Source organism: Euwallacea fornicatus, chromosome 36, assembly GCF_040115645.1.
Source record: "Euwallacea fornicatus isolate EFF26 chromosome 36, ASM4011564v1, whole genome shotgun sequence".
Taxonomy (NCBI): Eukaryota; Metazoa; Arthropoda; class Insecta; order Coleoptera; family Curculionidae; genus Euwallacea; species Euwallacea fornicatus.
The window spans coordinates 883,095-904,197 of record NC_089576.1 but is presented as its reverse complement, the minus strand read 5'-3'; the positions used below and the strand labels follow the sequence as shown (position 1 = coordinate 904,197).

Here is a 21,103-nt window from a genome sequence, read left to right as displayed (position 1 = left end):
CTTTATTACGAAAGAATTCTTTATATACGTGATTGTCGATATCATATTAGCAATGTTTTATGATCGTCTCGGTTACTGTTCTGCACATGAAGAAGACTGATTTGATCGTTTATTTAGTTTTGGTTTTCATTTCCATTGATAAAATTTTTGATTTCTTATTTATTTTTAGTTTTTTTTTAGATTTAAAAATTATAGTTATTTTCATATTTAATGTTGAAGAAGAAAGATTATCTGAATTAATTTTTATAGTAGATTTTAAATAACAATTAAGCAACCTGACTGTTCAAAAGCAAGCCGGCAACATTGCAGAGAACGGCTTGAAAATAGCAGTGCGTGCGCTGAAACATACACTCCACTGGAACTCTACGCCGACGATACGGGGTTTAGATCTTAGAACGAGACATTGCCGGTTAGATATCTAGAAAAATTCGACTCTTGGAAAAATGGTTTTCGAAATAAAGGATAGAAATAAATTCAGAAAAGACCCAGGCCATCGTCTTTAGACGAAAAAGGGACGTTAGAACCGAAAATCGACTGCAGGGCAACAAAGCCACATACTTGGGCGTGGGGACATGGAGAGATGGCTTACATGGCAGTAGCACGTAACGACGAACAGAAAATACGCGAAAACAACGAGGCAATACTCTACCCAATGATAAGGAAGAAGTTTAAACTGCCCCTTAGGAATAAGATTACGCTTATCAAAACAGTCATTTAACCGCAACGTATGCATCAACAGTATGGAATTACGCAGCTAGGACACATCTGAAGAGACCTCAGGTATTATTTCTGACACCTGGATAATGAAATTGGCCATAAAGTGACTGTAAAACAGCAAGCTCTAACTATTTCTCGCAGAAGTTTTTCATTCACTTAGAGGAAAATGTAATTATATCTATATGGACCCTTACTTACTTAGCAAGTTAATCGGCCACAGCGTGCTTAACTATATCGTTTTTTTTTTTAATTATGATTGCCATGGAAACGAATGTCACCGTTTACGTTATTTGTCACGAGTTGCTTTCTTGTTTTGGGAATTTTTATGCATAATTTAGGTAGGTTTATTGCAACTTTATAAAAATTAGTTAAATCTAGTGGTAGGAGAAATTATGTACAGACCGCGATTATAAAGCAGTTATAACTATGACGCATTAAAGTCACGAAAATAAAGATTTATTTCCAAAATTTTAAATTTCTTTGCCTGAATGTAATTCAACTTCAATGTAAAATGTCTACTTTTTAAAAGTCTTTTCACTTAGCACAACACTAATTTCATTAGAAAATCTTTTTTACTGTACAGTCATCTTATTCGTCGAAATAAACGTTCATAATCACTTCTATTAAATTGTAATGTTCCCGCGGGTTGGCAATATAACACTAGTCTGTTACACTCGCGTCCACACTATATAGAAAAATCACAATACGCTGGTTTTAAATTAAATAGAGTTTCAGCCTGAAAAGTCACTATGCTCAAAGAGAGTCTGATCATATAACACTGCCTGCACTAATCTACCCGCAAAATAACGACCGCTCAAAGCATTTCTTGCCTTTTCCGCCTCTGCAACATACCAAAAAATATGTGAATTGTACGAAACAAGTGCAAAAATTTACCAAAACTTTCGAAGAACTCCACGAAGATCTTCACTATGACATCGTTATCGTCCTCCTCACTTTGTTTTTCTTTGTAAATAATCACCCGCTCCACTTGGCCGTATTTGCTGCACTCTTCTTGGATTTCGTCTTGTAGAGTTTCATCCACGTCTTCAGGACCGACCATGTTGCGTAACACTACTACTCTCGAATCCACTTTACGCATCAGCTTTTGCATTACAAAGTGTCGGGCATTTTGACCCTAAAAACACTCATAATACACTTGAACCAAGGTAAAAAATATCAACTTGCCTTTATGGACATGTTCTCCTGTTGCTGTAATGTCTGTGGTTCATTTTGGTCTAAAAGTTTTTTTTGTAGCTCCTCTTGTTGTTTAAGTTGGGCTTCAGCTGCCCTTTTCATGGCTTCTTGTTGATGCGCCACTGTTGACCTACTGGAAATCGGAGGTGCAGTGGCGGAACTTATCGGAACTGGCGTTGAAGGTACAGGGCCACTTAAAACCTAAAACGCATACTCTAATGAAAAGCATCAAGGCATTATTGAAGTATTTACTGGTTGCACAAGGGCAGGCTGAATCACATTATTGGGTAACTTTTGAGGAATTGCTACCCCTGGTGGCGGCACTACAACTGTGGGTGTCACTAGTCCTGGAGGACCCACTACGGAGGTAATAACCGGAGCCACTACGGAGGGAGCTGAAGTCACTGCTGCTGGTGCTAGCAAAGGTAAGGCTGCTGCAGGCTGAGCGGCTAATTTTGAAAGATTTGGAGCTGCAAAAAGAAAAACATTACCATGGCGAATGAATTTGTAAGCCCTAAAACTTACCTAACGCCGCAACATTGCTGGCAACAGCATCCATTGCCTGAATTTTAGCAGTGGCTGCCGCGGCAGCTACTGCAGCAGCTGTGGGCAATGCATTAGATCCAGTTGATGGCCCAAGAAGAGCATTTGGTGGGGTAATGGCTCTTCCAACCCTAAAAATACTTCCATCAAAACAAGGCAGCAAAGATTTGCAACGAAAAAATACCTTAAGTATTGCCCTCCTAAATCAAATAAATTCATACTAGCAATAGCCTCATTGGCGGCTTGAGCTGTTTCATACTCGATGAAACCGTAACCTTTGTGCTTGTTTCCAGTGGAGCCCTGAGCCAGTTTACAATAAACGATGGGGCCAAAAGCCTCAAACACACTATAACAGTACAAAAAAAAAAGTTACCCTTAGCGTAATTTATTTCAGAATTGCGTGTTAAGTTTGTGTTAAAAGTGAGTTTTTTTGAAGGAATTCACAATCGCTTTCCATAAACGTTATGTCAATTTTACAGATATCAAACAAAAGTGTCACCTTAAAAACTGCACATTATTGACTTAAATGGTCTCAAAAAATGGTGGAAATTTAGCAAAAAATTGTATGTGGTGGCACATTTACTGACCTCTTTATGTCATCTTCGTTCAAATCAGAATGAATCGAGGCGACATAAATACGATTATACTGTTTAGCCTCTTCCTGGATTTCATCGATGACCGCTTGTGCTTGCGGCATGTTACTCGGCCGTCCCACCACCTATAATAGAAAAGAGACCCCACATTAGCGGACCATACTCACGTCATTCGAGCTATATATAATTGCTTATTCATAGGTTCATTTTTATTTAAAAACGTTTTCTTTTGGGATTAAAATAAAAGCTCGTTTTCGTGACGTGAATATGGTAAATATCTGCGACCACTCTCCCTTAACCCTACTGCCGGCGAGGGTTATCGCCGAGGCATAATGATATTGACAACCCTCGAAAGTAACTTGGTGTTTGTCAGAATGAACTCAGAGGAGCTTAATGTGTCAAAATCCAGTTGCCTGAATAACCCTCGGTTACTTGTTTAAGAGCCGACCAAGAAAAATAAGAAACTACCATCTTTGGATTTGTCATCTGAAACTATGTAAGATTTATTTCCTAGAGTTGCCTAATTTTTAATGGGAGAAAAGGGCTTATATTTTTTCTCTCTTAATGGCATTTTCTTTAGCCACAAGGTCACAAGTTGCAAAAAAATTGTCCGCTTCAATTGAATAAAAAAATACAAGCCCCATTATGAAAAGAATCTCATACAACGAATTTCCATCTAAAAGGGGTACCACTTACAAAAAACGCCACAATCCTGCTCAAATTCCAATAAAAAAGTTAAACGAGATTCCACCCAAATACTCCCTTATTTCTCAATGCGGCGTACTTGACCCATTTTTCATAAAATTTGGGGTAATGGGTAAAATTCGCCCCTAACCAACTAATAATAAGGAAAGATAAAAACTGAACACGAACATTTACCTTGATGTTCCGCCCTCCGATCATCACCCCATTCATTTGTTCAAGCGCTAATTGCGCCGCCTCTGGGATTTCGTACTCCACAAAAGCAAAACCTGGAAACCAAAAAAATATTGAAGGAAAAAAATTCACTCAAAACAAAAACTTCTAACATTTGGATGGGAGTAAACAAATAAATTCAAAAAATAATTAATTGTTAAATAGTTAAGAAAGTGGTACGTCGACGCATTCTGACAATCGCTGTAACATGCAGAAAACGAATGGAGATCCTCCAAACTGGAGCTCCGAATATAGAGCTTTCAAAATCTTTTAGAAGAGCGGCACTAATTCACCATATGCATACGTAGTCGCGTACATGGCAATATTTTTATATTACGGTATTCCTAAAAGGTTCAGACTGTAATCTCATTTTTCGTTTCCCTTTTGGGATAAGGAGTCTTTATTTAAAACTAGGTTTGAACAATAGGTTAAAAACAAGTGTTTGATGTGTTAAATTTTTCATTAGTAAAAACCAACTAGATGGCTTGTTTTTAATTTACCAGCAATATTGTTTCAACAAGTTTAACGTTCAGGTAATATTATCAGAATTTTAAAGACTTCACAAAGAATGTGACAGGCTCAGTAGAGCTCCCCCAAAGCCCACCTTTATCTAATTTCATCGACTTGTAATTTGCAATACCAAGTTTCAGTTAACAATGTATGTAGGAATGTATAGAACACCCTGTATAGAAAGTAAATAACAAGTCTACCTTTATGCTTTTGTGTGACTGGATCCCAGGACATATTAATTGATTTAATGGGGCCGAAGGGCAGGAACGATTGCCGAATGGTATCCTCCTTGAGCTCGAAACTAATTGAACCCACATAAACCCTAAAAAATCAAAGAATGAAGAACTTAGGAACCTGTTTTCACAGCAAATGACTAAAATTTTATAAAAATAATAATTCAGATCTTATCAGCTAAAAAAGGCATCGTTGGAGAATGCAATGGGATCCTCAACAACTTGTCTAACATTGTAAATTTTCATCACATTTTAAATAACTACAAATAATCTTCATGAATAGACACACACCTGCACATTAAAACTAAAACTTGATGGCGTTGGAACGTCTTATTTTTCTGCAACAAAAAAAAATAGTTAGACACATCAAAGCTCCTATAAACTTACCCTGCATACCTGTTGCTGGTAGGCTATGGTTTGTTTCATAAGAACCATACGTATACTTTGTTCCATCGCGTATTTCTTTGCTTTCGTCACCCAATCAGCTTGCTCGGAGCTAAGTTTGGGCAAGGCTCCGCCGAGGATTCCGGCAACGGAGTTGCTGATTGCTCCTGGACCTGCAAGTTTTGTTTAGTACTGGACTGTGCCCAGAAGTAAGCTTTTCAATTACCTGTAACAACCTCTCCTGTCTGGTTTAAGTCATAAATATAATCCACGCCATCACCTAAAACAAAGCAGGTCGGTGAAAATCTGGCAAATGTTAGAAAGGGAAAAAGTCGATTGGAAAAGTAGATTTTAGGCTTAAGTTTATTACAATCGTATACTGATTAAAATTTCGAAGATGTTTAGCAAACAAAAACTTCTTTTCCAATTATTATAAGTATGTCAGAAAATATTGATTAATATTGATTTCAAAACGACTGATCTGTAATAATTTTCGTTACGTATGAAAGGCAATTTTCCTGCACAAATGACTCATACATTCACTGCATCATGTCGTTTTGTAACCACTTTATAAACTTGCTACAATATTCAATAAAAATTACATTATAATCAGTCTCCAATAAAACTCAACAATACCATGGGCAGATAAAAACTACTCTTAGAAACGACCGCCGCAGATTCGCGCCAACGCTCTAAAATAATAAAAAAATGAAACGTTCTTCAACATGTAGCATTAACACCTCTTTCTGATACCAAAACGAATCAGTGGCGTAACTATTAACGAGTCCAATTATTAAAAGCAAGAAAAATTGAGCATTATAGAGTGGTATTACAATAAGTTTATTATTGCCTGGCTTGTTATAAGGCTTTAGTTACACCACTGCTAGATGTCAATGGGCATATGAAATAATAAGATAAAAATGCAGGGGGCGGGGAGGGCATTAAAACGTAAATAGAATATTTAGGGGCTTTAACAACTGGCTTTAAGCAGATGTTTTATTATAAGGAGTTTCCACAATTTTTAAGATACAAATCTGATTATATTAGATTAAGTTCCACAATAACCAATTTCTTGCATTTCTTATGATCTTAGAGAAAGATTGCTGATGAAAATTTCCAGACAAAAATACCTCAGAAATATCTCCAGCAAGTACACCAAATTACCTCCGCGATCTGCCCTCGTATCTTCATACTTTTGATTTAACTATAATATTTTAGGACAGTTGAATCTTCTATAACTTTCATTTACAGTGAATTATTGCACATTATATGCATCATATACAGGAGGAAAAGTCTCCATCTTGTTTCATAAATAAAAATGGTATTGAAAGAGCAACAATGTGTTAATTCTAGACTACAACACAAAAGATTAAATTTGTATTTTAATAACTGCCCAAAAATCATGGAAAGTATGGAAGTGTTTAAACAAAAAATTTTGATTTTTCCAACATGACAAAAAGACTAAATAAAATATTGATTTTGTCAAAGAGAAATAAATGGTTAATAGTAACAAGTAACAGGAGGAAGCACGCCTTAGTTCCATCAGAGCCAGTGGTTCTGCTACTTTATCAAACAACTCCTATATGATATCTGGAAGCACAAAAAAGAATAGATTTGTCTAAAATCCAATTGAGTGATTCCCTTTTACATGGCGTCTATCACTGAAGATTTAGGTGAATAAGCAAGAACCCATTTCTAACTTTAAAAGCACACATAATAACACTTCCTTATTCATCCAAATATGAAAGTATTCAGTGTCACAATTCCTACCATGTAACTGACTGTTACACAATTGCCAGGGACTAGACTCCAGGCTAAGGCTCTATCTAGAGGGGCCGAACGATTCTGTCCTCCTTTTTCTGGAACATCTCAATCAGACACACAGAAAATTAGTACTGACGCCCTGTGTAGCCAACTAGAAACTGCCTAAATACCAGAGCCAATCACATACTACTTACTATCCAGTCTCAGAGTCTTTTGAGGTGGTTCTTCGGGGGGTTCCTCAGTGCCTGGAGCAGGAGGATCATCATATTGAGGTTCAGGTTCTAATAACTCTGGGCCTGGCTCCATGTAGGTTTGTGACGTTGGAGACGGCGGAGAAGGTGGTGGTTGCATCATGGGTTGGGAAATAGGGAGTTCTTGAGAGAAAATCGGTTGAGGTGGTAAGGGAGGTTGTCCATAGGGTGACATCATTGCTGGGGAGGTCATATGGGGCAGAGATATCATCGAGTGAGGCGGCTAAGGAAAAATAATTAGTAAAATCCTGTAGGGTGATTTTTGCTATAATTGAATACCAGATTAGTGGGACCTGATGGCATCATGGGAGGTAAGGGTGGAGTCGTTTGCTGTTGCTGCATTTGTGAGAACTTTTGCTGCTGAAAGCTGGTCATCATTTTGATGTACCACCTCTAGAATAAAAAACTTTCGCTCAGAGCGGATTTAAAGCACTATTTCCGATCAAATTTCAGTAAATTTAATCATACAACATGAGTAAAAAGAACAAACATGGCGGATGGAAGGAACATGAAATCCGAGGATACCTTACAATATAAAAGATTCTTACAGTACAATTTACACAGGGAAATTTGCACGTGGATTGGTCGAGGTACGGGAAGATAATGCATGCGGATTGGTCATTAAGAGACTCACATGACATAAATTGCAATACTGATTGGCTAGAGTGGCTTTCGTGCGTGCCTGACATCTGATGGTCAACTGTCACCGCAAACGACAAAAATGACGTTTTTGCAATTCTGGCTTGGGCATCCATTATTTTTTTCTCCAGAAATAAAACTGTTAATTAAAAATTAATCATTTTCTTAATATTTAAGAGAAATATTTGAATTAATTTGTAAAGAAAATCTTTCGAAGATGGTGCAAGAATACAGTTTCGAAGAAATCAAGAAACATAACAATAAGAATAGCACCTGGTTTGTAATCAACAACGATGTTTATGATGTTACGGAGTTTCTGAATGAGGTAAGTTGTTGAAATATAGGTAGTTTTTTTTCCACATAATTATCTCACTGATAGTCTAAACTTAACACCACCCAATATTTGTTTGCAAGGAAATCATCACTGTTCAAAGCATACAAAGGTCAGAAACGTGGGGACTAGATTAGATTAGATTAAATTTAATTTATCACGAGTTGGCCTATGCCTGCCCTTACAGGGGACCTAGAAGATTTACTGTGTCTAAATATCTATTTCAGCCTACTTAATAGATCAAAATGTTTAAATAAAATAATTATTATGGGTCTAAGTGAGGTTTTATGGAAGTCTTTTTGATTGGATTTGTAATCTTTCTAGTTTTTAAAATCTTGGCATTTCCCCAGTAGTCATTCACATAGGATGCGTCTCACTATTTTGCCGTCCTTTACGGACACTTTGCATTTAATTTGGCCTGTCAGACTAATCTTGTACAGATGGTGTCATCTTACATCATGCAGACAGTTCCCTGTATACTTAAGGTTTAACAGAACTCTAGTCCTCTCTTCAAGGGGTCTTTCAATATACCCCCTTAGAAACAGGGGCCAGGAAGTCATTCTATTGGCGTTTGGTTTATTCACCCTGACACTGAATGATGCTTGCCATTTCTTTGAATTTTCAAAGGACTGGTTTTGGTATAGTGAAGGTGCAGTTTTGTGGTCCAAGTTTCTGTGATAAGAAATTCATATTCAGTCTGTTGATTTCCTCAATATGATTAAAGATGTATCAAATTTCCCAAGCATTTCTTGATGAGAATTTAAGCAATTTGGTTCTTTTTTAATATACAGGGAGTTTTTGAAAAATCTTCCATTTGGATGTTGCACCATATTTCAGTTGTTATAACATAGAGAACATAGAAGAAAAATTGGAATAAAAAGTTCTTAGAGATTTTTAATTAGAATTTAGAGGTTGTTGACGCGACAATTCCAATTATCTCATAATATAGAGAGTGTAACATATCAACGCAGAAATATTTCAGGGGGTGATAATACTCTGTAAAATAATTTTTTAAATGGTAATGGTCATAAACACACCATTTTCTATATGCGGGGTAGCAAAGTTTTACATTATTTCTCATATTTCTTGGTTTTGTTTCACATATGCTGTGAGTTAAATTTTTGAAATTTCATCTAATTATTTTTTTTAAGACAGTTCATGTTCTTTTGGATTTTAACTATCTTATTTATTATATTATTATATGTCTTTTTTCCAGAACACGTAATATGAATTCTGCCACCAAATTTAAATTGCTTCTTCAATTTTTTAACTTTTTAGTCTCTTGGAGAATCGCAAAAATATCTGTTGGTGCAAATTAAAAGTGCAAATGAAGTAAGACAAAATATATTAACAGGCGCAATTATCGACTTTCTGAAGAAATTTGTAGCATTTAATCAAATTTGATTAAATATTCAAAATGATTTAAATGTCGAAATAAAAATAAATCTAAAAACAAAATTATAACAAATGTGAAACTTTGCCATTCTGCATATCAAAAATAGAGTGTTTTTGACCGTGGATTTTTTAGAATTTTTTTATTTTTTTACAGGCTATTGATCTCTGAAACGTCTCCATGTTGATAGGTATATTATGGCCTGCATAGGGTGTTTTATTTAAAAGCATAATTTTATGAAAGAAATGTTCCACTAAATTCACCTATTCGCCGACATTTCTCCGCAATGAAAAGGAAAAAATGCATTTTTCTAGTAAAATGTAAGAAATTCTCTCCTCTCACCTTACCAAGGGCGATACCGTATACCATTATATTTATTCATTTGAATTTATCTGCAATGCCAAATGAAATATTGATCTTGTTGTTACTATCATATTAAAGTGTTCTGCATGACATAAAATACACGTTGTTTTGTTTAAACTTAATTGCAAAATATTACATGTCATTATTTAGTATCACTTTGAAACCGGTATCTAAAAATAATCACAATTTTCCACGTATTTTTACAACAATTTAATTTTCGAGTCACAGTACTAGAATAATCTAAATTTAAGTACTGCTTGTTAATCCGCACACTATTCACTGCGAAGTATCATTAAACGCAAAAAGGAAGCTTTGTAGAGTTTCCACTGCATAATGACAAAGCCAAACCTGATTGCGTAGAAGTATGCGGCAAATCGTACTCGCCGCGCATATCGTGCGTTAATCACCACGTCGAGTATTAGAAGTCTACTTACTGCCGCAACTACCGCAATTCAGTTGAGTGGTGGAAGTCAATCAATCATCGAGCAACATTTGCTTCGCGGGCAGTGTTTTCAGCAAGCAAATAGATTTGGTAAAATGGCCCAACAATACACTACCGCCCAGTTAAAAGAGCATAACAATAAAAGCAGCGTTTGGGTACGGATCCACAACGACATATACGATGTGACGCCTTTTTTGAACGAGGTAAATAAACATTAATTTGTGGGTTTAGGTCGTAAATGAGTCGGCAGAACGGCGAGTAGTGTCATTATTACTCTTAAAATTGCATTATTGAGGTTCTATGTTGCGTTACTGGGGAATTATGTGCAACTTATAAACATTAGTTCCATGAGGTCTGGGCATTGAATTAATAATTAACTCTGACCTTTGGATAGTACTTAAAAGGTGATTTTAAAAGCAGAATATAGCACTTAATAAGTGACGCATTCAATAAATAACCATAGATATTTGATTTGCATTGACAATCATTTATCCACATGTAACCAGACATAAATGAGAACCCTGTATGACGGGCATTTTCATTAGTTATTTTCCAAAAGGCACGTTGAACTGGAATCAAGTGTTGCTCCGGTTCCTTCACACATCTGTACTTTTTAAAATGGGTTCAGTGCCAGTTTTCACCTTATCTTGCTTATCTGAAATGAGCTAAGCACATTACATGCAAAAAAAAAGTATTGTAATGTAACGGTTTGCATCAAAACATGCCTTATCTCAATATAAGGTTGGTGTAAACGTGCAATCTGTATGGCGTTGTTAAGTTTCAAGTCGATCGGTAGGTACCTAGACAGAATGCAATGGAAGCCTCTTTAGGTATAGCGCCGAGTGCTGGACTTCCCAATATTTTCATCAAATGATTCATAAATACGAGAAGAGTCCTAGAAGTATCCGACCCAACACTTAAAGAAAAAAATGGAAAAATATTACAATATTTCTCAACGTTGCCTCCTTTGAGGTTGATACACTTTTCCCAGTGATATTCTCCGAAGAAACTTCGAATGTTCCAAATTAGGCATCAATCTCGAAATGTACCTTCACGTTATTGGCAACTCTCCTTCCACCGAGTCATTTTTTCAAGTTTGGAAATAGAAAATAATATTAGGAGGTCAAATCTGGCAAATAAGGTGGACGAGGAAAAAATACGAATTTGATTTTGGCCATCACGAGGAGAAAAGTGCGTTCTCTTGATGAAATGGGGCTGTTTTTCGTCAAATACGGTCGCTTTTTCCTAATTTCTTTGCTCAAACGTTGCAGTAAATTTATATAATATTCTTCGTTTATTATTTTTCTCTTAGGAAGATAATCAATAAAAATGACCTCACGCACATCCTAATCGACTGATGCCATTGCCTCAGTGCAACAGTTTTCGCCTTCTTTGAAGTCAATTTTCAAATTGGAGAAGACGTTTTCGTTCGAAAGTAACATACAACGTGGCACAAAAAAGTCGCAGTTATTCAAACGTTTCCTTATTGGGGCTTATTGGGTCTTCTAGAAGGAACAGCAAAACGGTTGATAAACTTCAGTTTCTTGTTCCAAAAAACCCACGGATATGAAACTTCGTAAAATTCGATGGAGGGGACCGAAAGATATGAAAGAATACGTGATTTACTTTTCCAACTTTGATACCTCACATCTCGAAAACTAAACGAGCTAGAATACAAGTTTGTAGGAGCTTCTCACCTCCAACCCACTTGAAAAATCACCCTGTGAAATATCGGACCCTTATTCAATAACACCCTGTATAGGGCCATATATCCCGACATTTTTGGTGTTACTAAGGCGAAATTTAAAAATTTTAACTTAATAATGCGAAATTTAATTGTTTATTGGTTTTACGTTTCCGATTATATAAATTAAATATGAACTATATAACGAATTGGGAACTTCAGGTCGCTTTTCTGCGCCTTCTGTATTAGCAGCCACCACGAAAATAGAACTTCACGATAACTCTCTGTTGATCTTAGATTCGGGGACATATTTGACTGGGCCACAACTAATTTTAAAACTGCGATTTCAGTCTTCGCAGCCTGACCTAAAGAAATGTCAGCGGACACCGGTGACTGCTGTGGCCCTGTGAAACAAACCCGAAAGAGACGCTGCGATCTTGCCGTGGCGCTGAATGTGCTAGGACCAATAGATCGAAGTCCTGGCAAGCTCGACAAGAAGATAATGTCCGTGGAAGCTTTGAAATATAGAGTATTGGCCAGTGTCTTAGTTTCCATGGAAATTATCCTGCGGGTAAAGTCGCCATCGGTTTAGTGGCTCTTTAAGATGTTAAATATTTACCTTTTTTTTTTGTTAATAACGGTTGTAGGTATTGTCCGTGACATCAAAGGCATTTATGGAGACTCGACGTAAATGTAGGCAGCAGCGGAACTCGTGCTGCTTATGATAATGACTATACCGATAGTTGCATATGGATCATATTAGGAGAAAAATTCATTTGAACAGTAAACTATATTTGAATATAGCAGTATATCGACTATTGAAGAATTTATTTGTGGATATTGTTGGTAATTTAAAAAACACATACGTGTAACACCGGCCTTGCATGGGGACAAAGTCGAGTGGCTGTTTTCTTGGGGGTACGGGGGCGGCGATTGAAAATTTCGCCCAGGGTGCCAGACCTGTCGAGGCCGGCGCTGTACATATGCGGCCAGGTCTCTAATGTATTATTTTGACGGTGTTGCGTAAAAAATACCAAAGAATGTTATGTTTTTGTCTGATATCGTCATGATTTTTGGAACATGTGTGGTAATAAGATAATAATGGAAACGATTCAAATTTGCCTAGCTGATTCGGGGCTCTATCTATCTGATCTCGCCATTAAATCGAAATTCCTCAACCACGTCCACCCACATTATCCAACAAATTCCGCAGCTTTTCAGATTGGGTTCGGGTTCGAGGTCCAAGATCATTTATAAGTTTTTTTTTTCGACGATGTTTTACGCCAAATTTGTGTTTGAAAGCTACGAGATTTGTTCGCAGAATAGTTTCCCCCGGGATCTATAAAAATAACGAAGTTCTCTGTTAAAGCACCCCGGGGGCGAAGAGGTTCTCATCGAGCAGGCGGGCAAAGAAGCCACTGAATCGTTCGAGGATGTTGGGCACTCGAGTGATGCCAGAGAAATGATGGAGAAATACAAAATTGGGACCATGGTTGCCTCTGAAAGAAACCCTGATCTGCCGAGAAAGAAAACTGACGATTGGAAAAACGAGACGGAGTCCTCATCGTCAGATAGGTAAGAAACGACAGTGGCTCGTCGCCTAAGTGATGCAGTCGATGTTGGGAGAAACTAACTTGCCTCGGGGGCTCGATACTTATTTTCAAAAATCTAAATAACAAAATTGAATTGATATAACTGCTTTAAAAGGATATAAATTGATATTTTGCCTCAGGTGTGTAGCAGTTAAATGAACATTTTTTTGTAAAATTATGTTGGATTTTAATATCCCAGGGTGGATTATGTATATCGTAAAATTGTAAAATTAACGAGGGTAACAAACTGTTATAAATTAATATGGCCTTTGCTCAGCGACTACTTGTAGGAGTCTAGACATTGATTTTACCCACCTTCTTGTGTCTTCTGAGATAACGTTTTTTAAATTCGTGTAACATTTTAAATAATTAATTTAATGATTCTTCAAGCTTCGGTAATTTCTATGTTTTATTCATTTTTGTTAGACGTTTAATTATTTTACTTTTTAATTTTTTAATATCAACTGAGAAAAGTCTTGGCCTCGTCTTTTACTAAAAAGTTTTTCCACCTCGAGACGCAATTTTAGACAATTTTGTTTAAGATTATTGGTTATTTCTCGTATAATCCATCGTTCTTCGCATTCCCATAATATTTTACTTGAGGCTGCCCGGGACATATTCTTAATTCTGTTTTCGTTGAGGTAACGCTCAATGATGAAGTGAACAGTTGATGGACATCTATTTATCGTTTTCCCTGCGTCCCTTCAGCTGTATCGATGTTTGCAGTGGATTCGATTTAAGTATCTTTTACTGACCATCGTTTGGATGTGGTTGCGCTTAACTGATTGAAATATTGCTTTTAAAATGTTAAACTAAGTAAAAAAAATAATTGCTGAATCGGCGCAGACTTCGTAAACTTAAATTGACACGTTCTGCACCGTTTTTTTCTTAATTACAACATTTAAGTCGCACGTAAAAAGAAATAAGTATTTAATGTTACTTAAAAGCGGCACATCTGGGTAAAATATTAGCTTATACGCTTTCAGGACGCTCATATTAAATCCATTTTAGCGTAATGTTTTTCGAAATAAACATTGTGTAACTGACGTAAGTTAGTTTTTTCTGTATGTAGAATCAACAAAATAACTTAATAACTAATGTTTTCCAGCAGTAATAGTTATTGTTCAGATTATCTGACCTCGACACGCTGACCTTTGTGATTGTATATACATATAAGTGTCTATTGCGCTCACAAACCAGACTAGTTGTTAAATAATATTCGTTTTAAATTCTCATTTTGCTTGTTTTTCAGCTCTTGGAAATCGTGGATAGCTCCAGTAGTGTTAGGATTAGCAGCAACATTGATTTACCGCCTGTACTTCATGTCATAAAGGAGTCCAGCCCGAGCCACATTTCTCGACTTCAACGCATTTAAAGGGGTATATATGTATGGACTAAAACGTTACTTTTTCATGCAACTGAATAACATTGTCACCTGTTTGAGTAGTGTTTTGCTTAAATGTGATTCTTCAGAATTCCTCCTGTTAGTTTCATTTAGAGTAATTTTTCACATTAGCTTATGTTGTTTTGTTGGGAGTACATTTTATTATTAGTAATTTATATATGATATATAAACTGATTGAATGGCACAAGTTGTTAGACTATGAATGGTTAGCTTTGTTTTAAGCGCGTCGACTGAATACGAGCTAAAAAATACGGAGCAAAAGGTATATTTTAAAATTAAGTAATACACTCTGCTATCTTGTTCAGTCCGTGCTATCAAAATAAACTTATCTACGCAAATAGCGTGTTTATTGTTGAATTCAAAGAAAATCTATTCCAGCGCTGACATTAAAGGGCACAATGTAGGAGACGTTCTTCTCAACATTTTTAACCTGGGCTTCGAACCCTGTTTCGTTTTCGGCAATGTATATTGAATAAGTGACTTGAGCTCCGGGTTTAATGCTGTTCCCTCCACTCCAAAAGGGTCGTCCATACATCAAAACCACGTTAAGATCTTTAATTTTCTCATACAGCAAATTGACAGTTTTCTCAGCGTGCTTGTCAAAGCTTAGCATCCTCTCTTCAAACTTGGCAATCCAGTATTGAGATAAGCAGTTGTCAAGCACTACCAAACCTGGCTTCTCACAGTTACCAATTATTCTCTCTAGATTGAAAAATGTCCTTTCCATTTCTTCTGCACAGTAACAGTTTATTTTAACCAGTCTCTTGAGACATTCTTCGACAATGCTATTATTCTTTCCACATTTTTTCTCAATGAATTTGATCACCTTTAAAAGACTTATTTGACAGTCTGTATGTAAGAGAATGACCTGAGACTCTTTAAATGAAGGATCTAACTTTGATGGTAATAAGGCCCTTACAATGAAATCCACAAAAAAATCTGTATAATTAAAATTCTGATGATGTAGTACTTCGATCACTTGATTTACCAATGGTCCTCCTTCGGGGAACAATTTGGGGTTGATTCCGTCCAAGATTCTGGAACTCTCAGGTTTTAACCTGGAAAAAAGCTGGGCACCTGTTTCCATTTGTCTGTATTCCATCTGAAGCACCAACTTGCGAATATAAGAGTTGAACAGTTTATGAGTTAATAGGTAAATAATTAACACTTAGGTGTGTTTTTAGGTTCACGGGCATGGGGTTGTTGTGGATATAGCACCCATCTTCGCTTTACTTTGGTTTTCATTTAAAACTGTATTAAAACTACATCTATAACCTAACCTCACTGGCCCCTACCCTAGTCAAACCAATCAAACGTGCAGTTGCCCTGCCCTCTAGCTTACCATCTAATCTACATAGACGTATGGTGGTAAACCATTATTCAGGTTAGGTCTGTTTGCACAAACTTACTTATTTGTACTGTAACTTTAAAGCTCAGCACAACTTCGTTTAACGGCTGGGTACTAAATGGAAAAAAAATGTCATATAAACTAAAATTTCGTATTTTTAATAATCTTAAACATAATCAGTTATTTTCTTTTTTAGGCTCCACTTTCATTTCTGTTTTACCATTATCATCATCACCTTGCTTCCTCTTTGAAAGCATTCCTGGTCTGTACAATGCTATAGTGGGACGATCTTTATTCCTAATCCGGATTCTCCTGGAAGATAAGGCTCCATCCATCTTGTCTTCTATATCTTGCCTGCTCCCTCCTTCTCCATCTTTAGGAACAAGTGTACCCATTTCATCCATGGGTTTATCTAATTTTGGTAAAATAACTTTCTCAATAGGTTTATTGTCTTTGTAGCTCTCAGTAGGTTTCTCTTTAGAGTCCTTTGACAGTTCAAGTTTCTTTTGCTCAGCTTTCTGAGCCTCCAATTTCCTTTCCTCACGCCTTTCACTATATTTTTTAACTTTTTTAGGGTGAACTTTGGCCTCCTCTTGTTGTTTATGTTCCTCATAGTGCTTGCCAGGTCTGCTGTAGCTACCTTGATTATAGGTATCCCTTTTACTCTCTGGGTTTTCTTTTTTTGGAAATCTAGGCTTTATCTCCTTTCTCTCTTTTTTTTCCTCTGACTTCTTTTCCTTTAATTTATTCTCTGGAAGTGGTTTCTCATTTTTTTTAGTTAATTTTTCCGTAGAGGTATCAGATTTTGCTGGGTCTCTCGGAGAGTCACTTTTAGGTGATTTTATATTGCCAGGTTTTCTACCATAGCCCTTAGTAGGTGAACGTTCTTCCTGTTTCTTATCTTCATAATATTTACCTCCCTCTTTTCTTTTTTCATACTCTTTTCTGCGCCGCTCCCTTTCTTCCCGTCTCACTTCCTTTATCTTCAGTTTTTGCACTCGCTTATTTTTTATAAATTCAAGTAATGGAGTTGTAATGTCACCCTTCTTAGCATCGCCCTTATCAGCCAATTGAAGTGAATACTCAGGCTTTTCATTTGGCTCATCTGGTTTATTTAAACTGGCAACAAACTCCAAGTAATAAGTATCTGATTCAATTGTGTTGCATTTAGGGTCCATCCTAGATTTTCCTCGCTTCTTTGGGATCTTCTGGAATGGTGCATATTCTACTACGGCTGTATATTCGTGTCCTTTAGTGTCAACAAATACATAGTTATCAAACTTTTCTTTGAAGTTGTAAACGTCTTCTGGACAAACAAAATTGATGTAGGCTCGCGAAAATGCGTTCTCCCCTAAGCTCGTATCTTCCTTCACATGGTACATGTAGTTGTAGTCCGGAATCGGAGAGATTTGATTGAGGAATTGGTTTTTGGTCATTGATGGTGGTAAACGTCTGATTACGGCTTTGGTTAGAGGTTTTTCTTTTTTCTGGTCTGCTTTCTTTTCGCCTTCTGTTAATGCCATTGCTTATGGTGGATATAATGATTTTTAACAACTTATACTTATTATTTAACGTATTTAGAATTTATTATATGAATATATATATTTGTTAATTATCATTCAAGCAAAAAGTTGTAAAATGTCAACCAGTAATCAACAATTAATAATGTAAACAAATCAATGTCAAATGTTACCCTTAACTCACTGTCACATGATGATTGAGTGACTTTGACATACTGAGAATTACAAAGAAGTTGTCAGAACGAAATTTGACGGCCATTTTCCATTCATTCAGTTCTAGAGGGTCTTGAGTGTCTTTGCAGAGCGGCCGAAGACATTTGTTATCTCTCTTGCACTTGTGTAAGTAACAAATTTATGTCGGGTGTGTCTGATTGTTCCGATCTAATTTCAATAAGGCCAATACTTGTTTTAAAGGTTGACGGATCTTTATTATAGTTTATTCCTTTCGATTAAATTTTAGTTTTTCTCTGGTATTCGAGGTGTATTCGTGGCGTTTCCGCATAAATTGCTCGCTGTCGTAACGGGACTACAATACTTTCCAATTATCACTGCCCTAACGTTTTGTGATCCTAAATAGTCAATCAAAATAGTGTTCCCATCCAGCACAGCGTTAGGCTGTTAATTTATTCCCAAGATAATCCAATAATTCAAGGGTTTGATCACTGCTCATTGTTTATAAAGTGAACAAGGCAAGGAATAAACACCAATTTTCCTTTATATTAGGAATATTTTCTTGCTCAATAGGGTAAGTGTTTTTTGTAATTTTATGGGGTTTTGTTAAGAGATTTAAGTATTCTAAGTAACGGGACTCTTGATACACTCAAATAAAAACTATTCGCATGAAACTCTGCCCTCTAGTGCTTTTTCTCCTGCAGCCCTTGTAATGGACGTACCTACCTCTTTTCAGGCAAAATGAACCCCTTAGACAGTGGTTTGCCAACTAGAACCTTAGGTGATGGCATGGAAAACAATGTTACAAAACTGTCTGAAGTAAAGCTACCCTCCAAAATGCATAGCAAAATTCTAAAATCAATGATACCCGTGCAGCCTCAGTCAAAAATAATCAATCTAGTGCCCAAGTATGTGGCCCGAGACAAAAAAATGGTGACAAATGTTATTTTAACCAAACCTAAAGAGCCTAAATTTGTGCCCTATGAGCCGTACAAAGCGGCTGTGCAGCCGATAAAACATGTACAAGTTAGAACTAAAAAACCTGTAGTTAAACAACAGTCTTCAAAGAATAATATTGAAATCCAAGAGCTTGTGCAACAGATGTCAGAGATGAGAGTTGTTGAGATGAATAAACTCAAAGTGAGGGCTTTGCAGGAGGATAAAGTTGTCCCTTGGCAGCAGTGGGAGAAAGAGAAAGATGCTTATGAGATAGATATTAAAAACTTGAAGGAAACTAAAGCTCATTTGGAGAATCAGCTGAAATTTCAAGCTCAAGTTAATAGTGAACTTAAGACTTTGCTTGTAGCAGCTGTGGGTGAAGATTTGGAATCCAGAGTACAACACTTGACAGAGGACAAATTGTCCCTAGCAAGAGCTTTATTAAATTCTGCTAATCACTTGACATCACACCAGGAACAAACTGAGTGGCTTAGTGGGCAATGTGAGGTGTGGAGGAGCAAATTTCTGGCTTCGAGTTTAATGGTCGAGGAACTGGCTAGGTGGAAGTCAGCCCTCACCAAACGCACCAACGACTTGCAGGAAATTGTTAAACTTCTGCTTAGCGATGGCTCGAAACATCACAAAGAGTCAGTGACAACTTTCAGCAATTTAAATGCTGCTTTAGAGAAACTTTCAGGGACAAAATTTCAGTTTAGAGAAGACGATTTTACCGGGATTAATTTGAAGTTATCTAAAGAAATTGCTAAATGTTTAGATGTTAAGCCCGTTCAAGAAGAAACTAATAAGAATTGGCATTCAAAGAATGAAAAATTAGCCGTAAAGGTCTTGAAAAATCCAGTTAGTTTGATGTCCCAGGATATGATTTGCAACGCTTTAGTTGGAGCTGCTCATTCACTATCTGCATCCAGCGAACAGAAGTTTATGCAAAATTCTTTACTCCATCCTTGTTGCGCGCATTGCAAGGGAGATGTGCAAGATATATGATTTGGTAAATTGTCTTATAAAAATTGGATTAAGAAATTGATTATGGACTTAAGTCTAAGTTATGGTTCGCAAAGTTAGTGGCAAGATTGAAAATGTAATTTGTCAATGCAATATAAGAATTGTCCGAAAAAAGTCGTATCTTTGTCCTCTATGAAGTGGTTCCAATGCAGGTTGCTAAAAGCAGGCTAAATCTTTCTGCAAATATTAACTAAAATTTAAATCAAAAGTTGGCCCATAAAGCAACTTTAAATCGAGACTAGGCTGACTCATTTTTACTAAACTAATTAAATTTAGCAGCGCACTTCCTTTTTACTCTACAAACTCATCTGATTGTTATAAATTGCGGCTATAACCAGAACTCTGATTAATTTACTTTGTTGACACGATTGGACAACCGATGGTTACTATTTTGCTTTTTGTAGTGTACTCGATAATGAATCAATCACCATAGTATTAATTCGTACGGCACAAACCCATATTAAATGAAAATTTTGTTTTATTGCCAGTATCAGCAATATTTATTTGTCTTAATGGAATATTAGAAAGAGAAAGTATTGATAAGCACCTAGGAGGTAGTAGGGACTTCCCACACACGAATTATGGACTTGTCCGAAACGATAGGAAGTTATTATATTGTTTTGCTATCTACTTAAAACAATTATATGCCAGTTCCTGCGTTTACAAATGCTAGCAGTAATGAGTACAATTTGGAAAGCCAACGTCCTCGCTGGCCGGTTAAAGGCATATCATTTGATTTTAATTTTGTAAATTGAAATTGAGACATTTTTGATAATAAGGATAGTGGACGAATAGAAATGAAAAACGTGATGGGGGCCTTAATTTTAGTTAAGCTTCATAATACTGTAGTAACTGTGAGGCCCGCATATGGAACTAGATTTTCCTTTCGAACAGGATATTAGTACAGATGCATGAACAATAAGTATGCCTCAACAGAATTGTCTTTAGTATATAACATATTGGAAATACTGTTAACATGTCGATTTAGAATTAGGATGACTTGCTTCAGGCAGTTTCCTTAATTGGATTTTTTAACCCATTAATTCTTAAATGAAAATAAACAAATAGAAATTACGAAACTGTTAAGAATAATGCGCTATTTTGGTTACAATAATATGATGACTATAGAGAAAACAGTTTTTTTTTATT

The 21,103-nt window shown here is 36.3% G+C and overlaps 6 protein-coding genes and 1 long non-coding RNA gene across 13 annotated transcripts in view; 4 read left to right on the top strand and 3 right to left on the bottom strand.

Annotated features, from left to right (window-relative positions):
• The first annotated feature begins 33 nt into the window (after positions 1–33).
• Positions 34–1,293, top strand: LOC136349128 (uncharacterized). The gene is made up of 2 exons (XR_010733764.1): positions 34–71; positions 310–1,293. It is a non-coding gene; the product is annotated as an uncharacterized lncRNA (long non-coding RNA).
• Positions 1,158–10,091, bottom strand: hfp (Poly(U)-binding-splicing factor hfp). 5 transcript variants are annotated; one of them, XM_066300415.1, is made up of 16 exons: positions 9,810–10,091; positions 7,384–7,497; positions 7,048–7,327; positions 5,316–5,369; positions 5,102–5,262; positions 4,997–5,043; positions 4,673–4,794; positions 3,921–4,018; positions 3,516–3,539; positions 3,042–3,172; positions 2,639–2,800; positions 2,437–2,585; positions 2,164–2,381; positions 1,903–2,112; positions 1,612–1,852; positions 1,158–1,558 (listed from the first exon to the last, which is right to left on the bottom strand). In XM_066300415.1, exons 1-16 carry the CDS (start codon positions 9,834–9,836, stop codon positions 1,449–1,451), a joined length of 2,148 nt encoding a protein of 715 aa, XP_066156512.1. In that variant the 5' UTR covers positions 9,837–10,091; the 3' UTR covers positions 1,158–1,448. The 5 variants fall into 5 exon arrangements, with proteins under 5 accessions (XP_066156512.1, XP_066156513.1, XP_066156517.1 ...); XM_066300416.1 differs by having other exon boundaries at positions 3,927–4,018; XM_066300420.1 differs by lacking the exon at positions 9,810–10,091 and adding an exon at positions 7,739–7,868.
• On the top strand, positions 7,933–15,291 carry LOC136349123 (cytochrome b5-like). 2 transcript variants are annotated; one of them, XM_066300465.1, is made up of 3 exons: positions 7,933–8,068; positions 13,326–13,531; positions 14,801–15,291. In XM_066300465.1, the coding sequence occupies exons 1-3, from the start codon at positions 7,961–7,963 to the stop codon at positions 14,877–14,879; spliced, it is 393 nt and encodes a 130-aa protein (XP_066156562.1). In that variant the 5' UTR covers positions 7,933–7,960; the 3' UTR covers positions 14,880–15,291. The 2 variants fall into 2 exon arrangements, with proteins under 2 accessions (XP_066156562.1, XP_066156561.1); XM_066300464.1 differs by lacking the exon at positions 7,933–8,068 and adding an exon at positions 10,259–10,475.
• On the bottom strand, positions 15,066–16,175 carry LOC136348955 (uncharacterized). The gene is made up of 2 exons (XM_066300155.1): positions 16,172–16,175; positions 15,066–16,120 (listed from the first exon to the last, which is right to left on the bottom strand). The coding sequence occupies exons 1-2, from the start codon at positions 16,173–16,175 to the stop codon at positions 15,312–15,314; spliced, it is 813 nt and encodes a 270-aa protein (XP_066156252.1). The 3' UTR covers positions 15,066–15,311.
• Positions 16,176–16,438: 263 nt separating this feature from the next.
• Positions 16,439–17,952, bottom strand: LOC136349104 (regulator of nonsense transcripts 3B-like). Its single transcript, XM_066300440.1, has one exon. It carries the CDS (start codon positions 17,822–17,824, stop codon positions 16,478–16,480), a length of 1,347 nt encoding a protein of 448 aa, XP_066156537.1. The 5' UTR covers positions 17,825–17,952; the 3' UTR covers positions 16,439–16,477.
• Positions 17,953–17,999: 47 nt separating this feature from the next.
• Positions 18,000–21,103, top strand: part of drpr (draper) — a 36,459-nt gene continuing 33,355 nt past the window's right edge. For both annotated transcript variants that reach the window (XM_066300411.1, XM_066300414.1), the window contains exon 1: positions 18,000–18,566. The gene's annotated coding sequence lies outside the window, so the exon portion shown is untranslated. The remainder of the gene's footprint in view (positions 18,567–21,103) is intronic.
• On the top strand, positions 18,734–19,936 carry LOC136348954 (golgin-45). Its single transcript, XM_066300154.1, has one exon. The coding sequence runs from the start codon at positions 18,734–18,736 to the stop codon at positions 19,934–19,936; it is 1,203 nt and encodes a 400-aa protein (XP_066156251.1).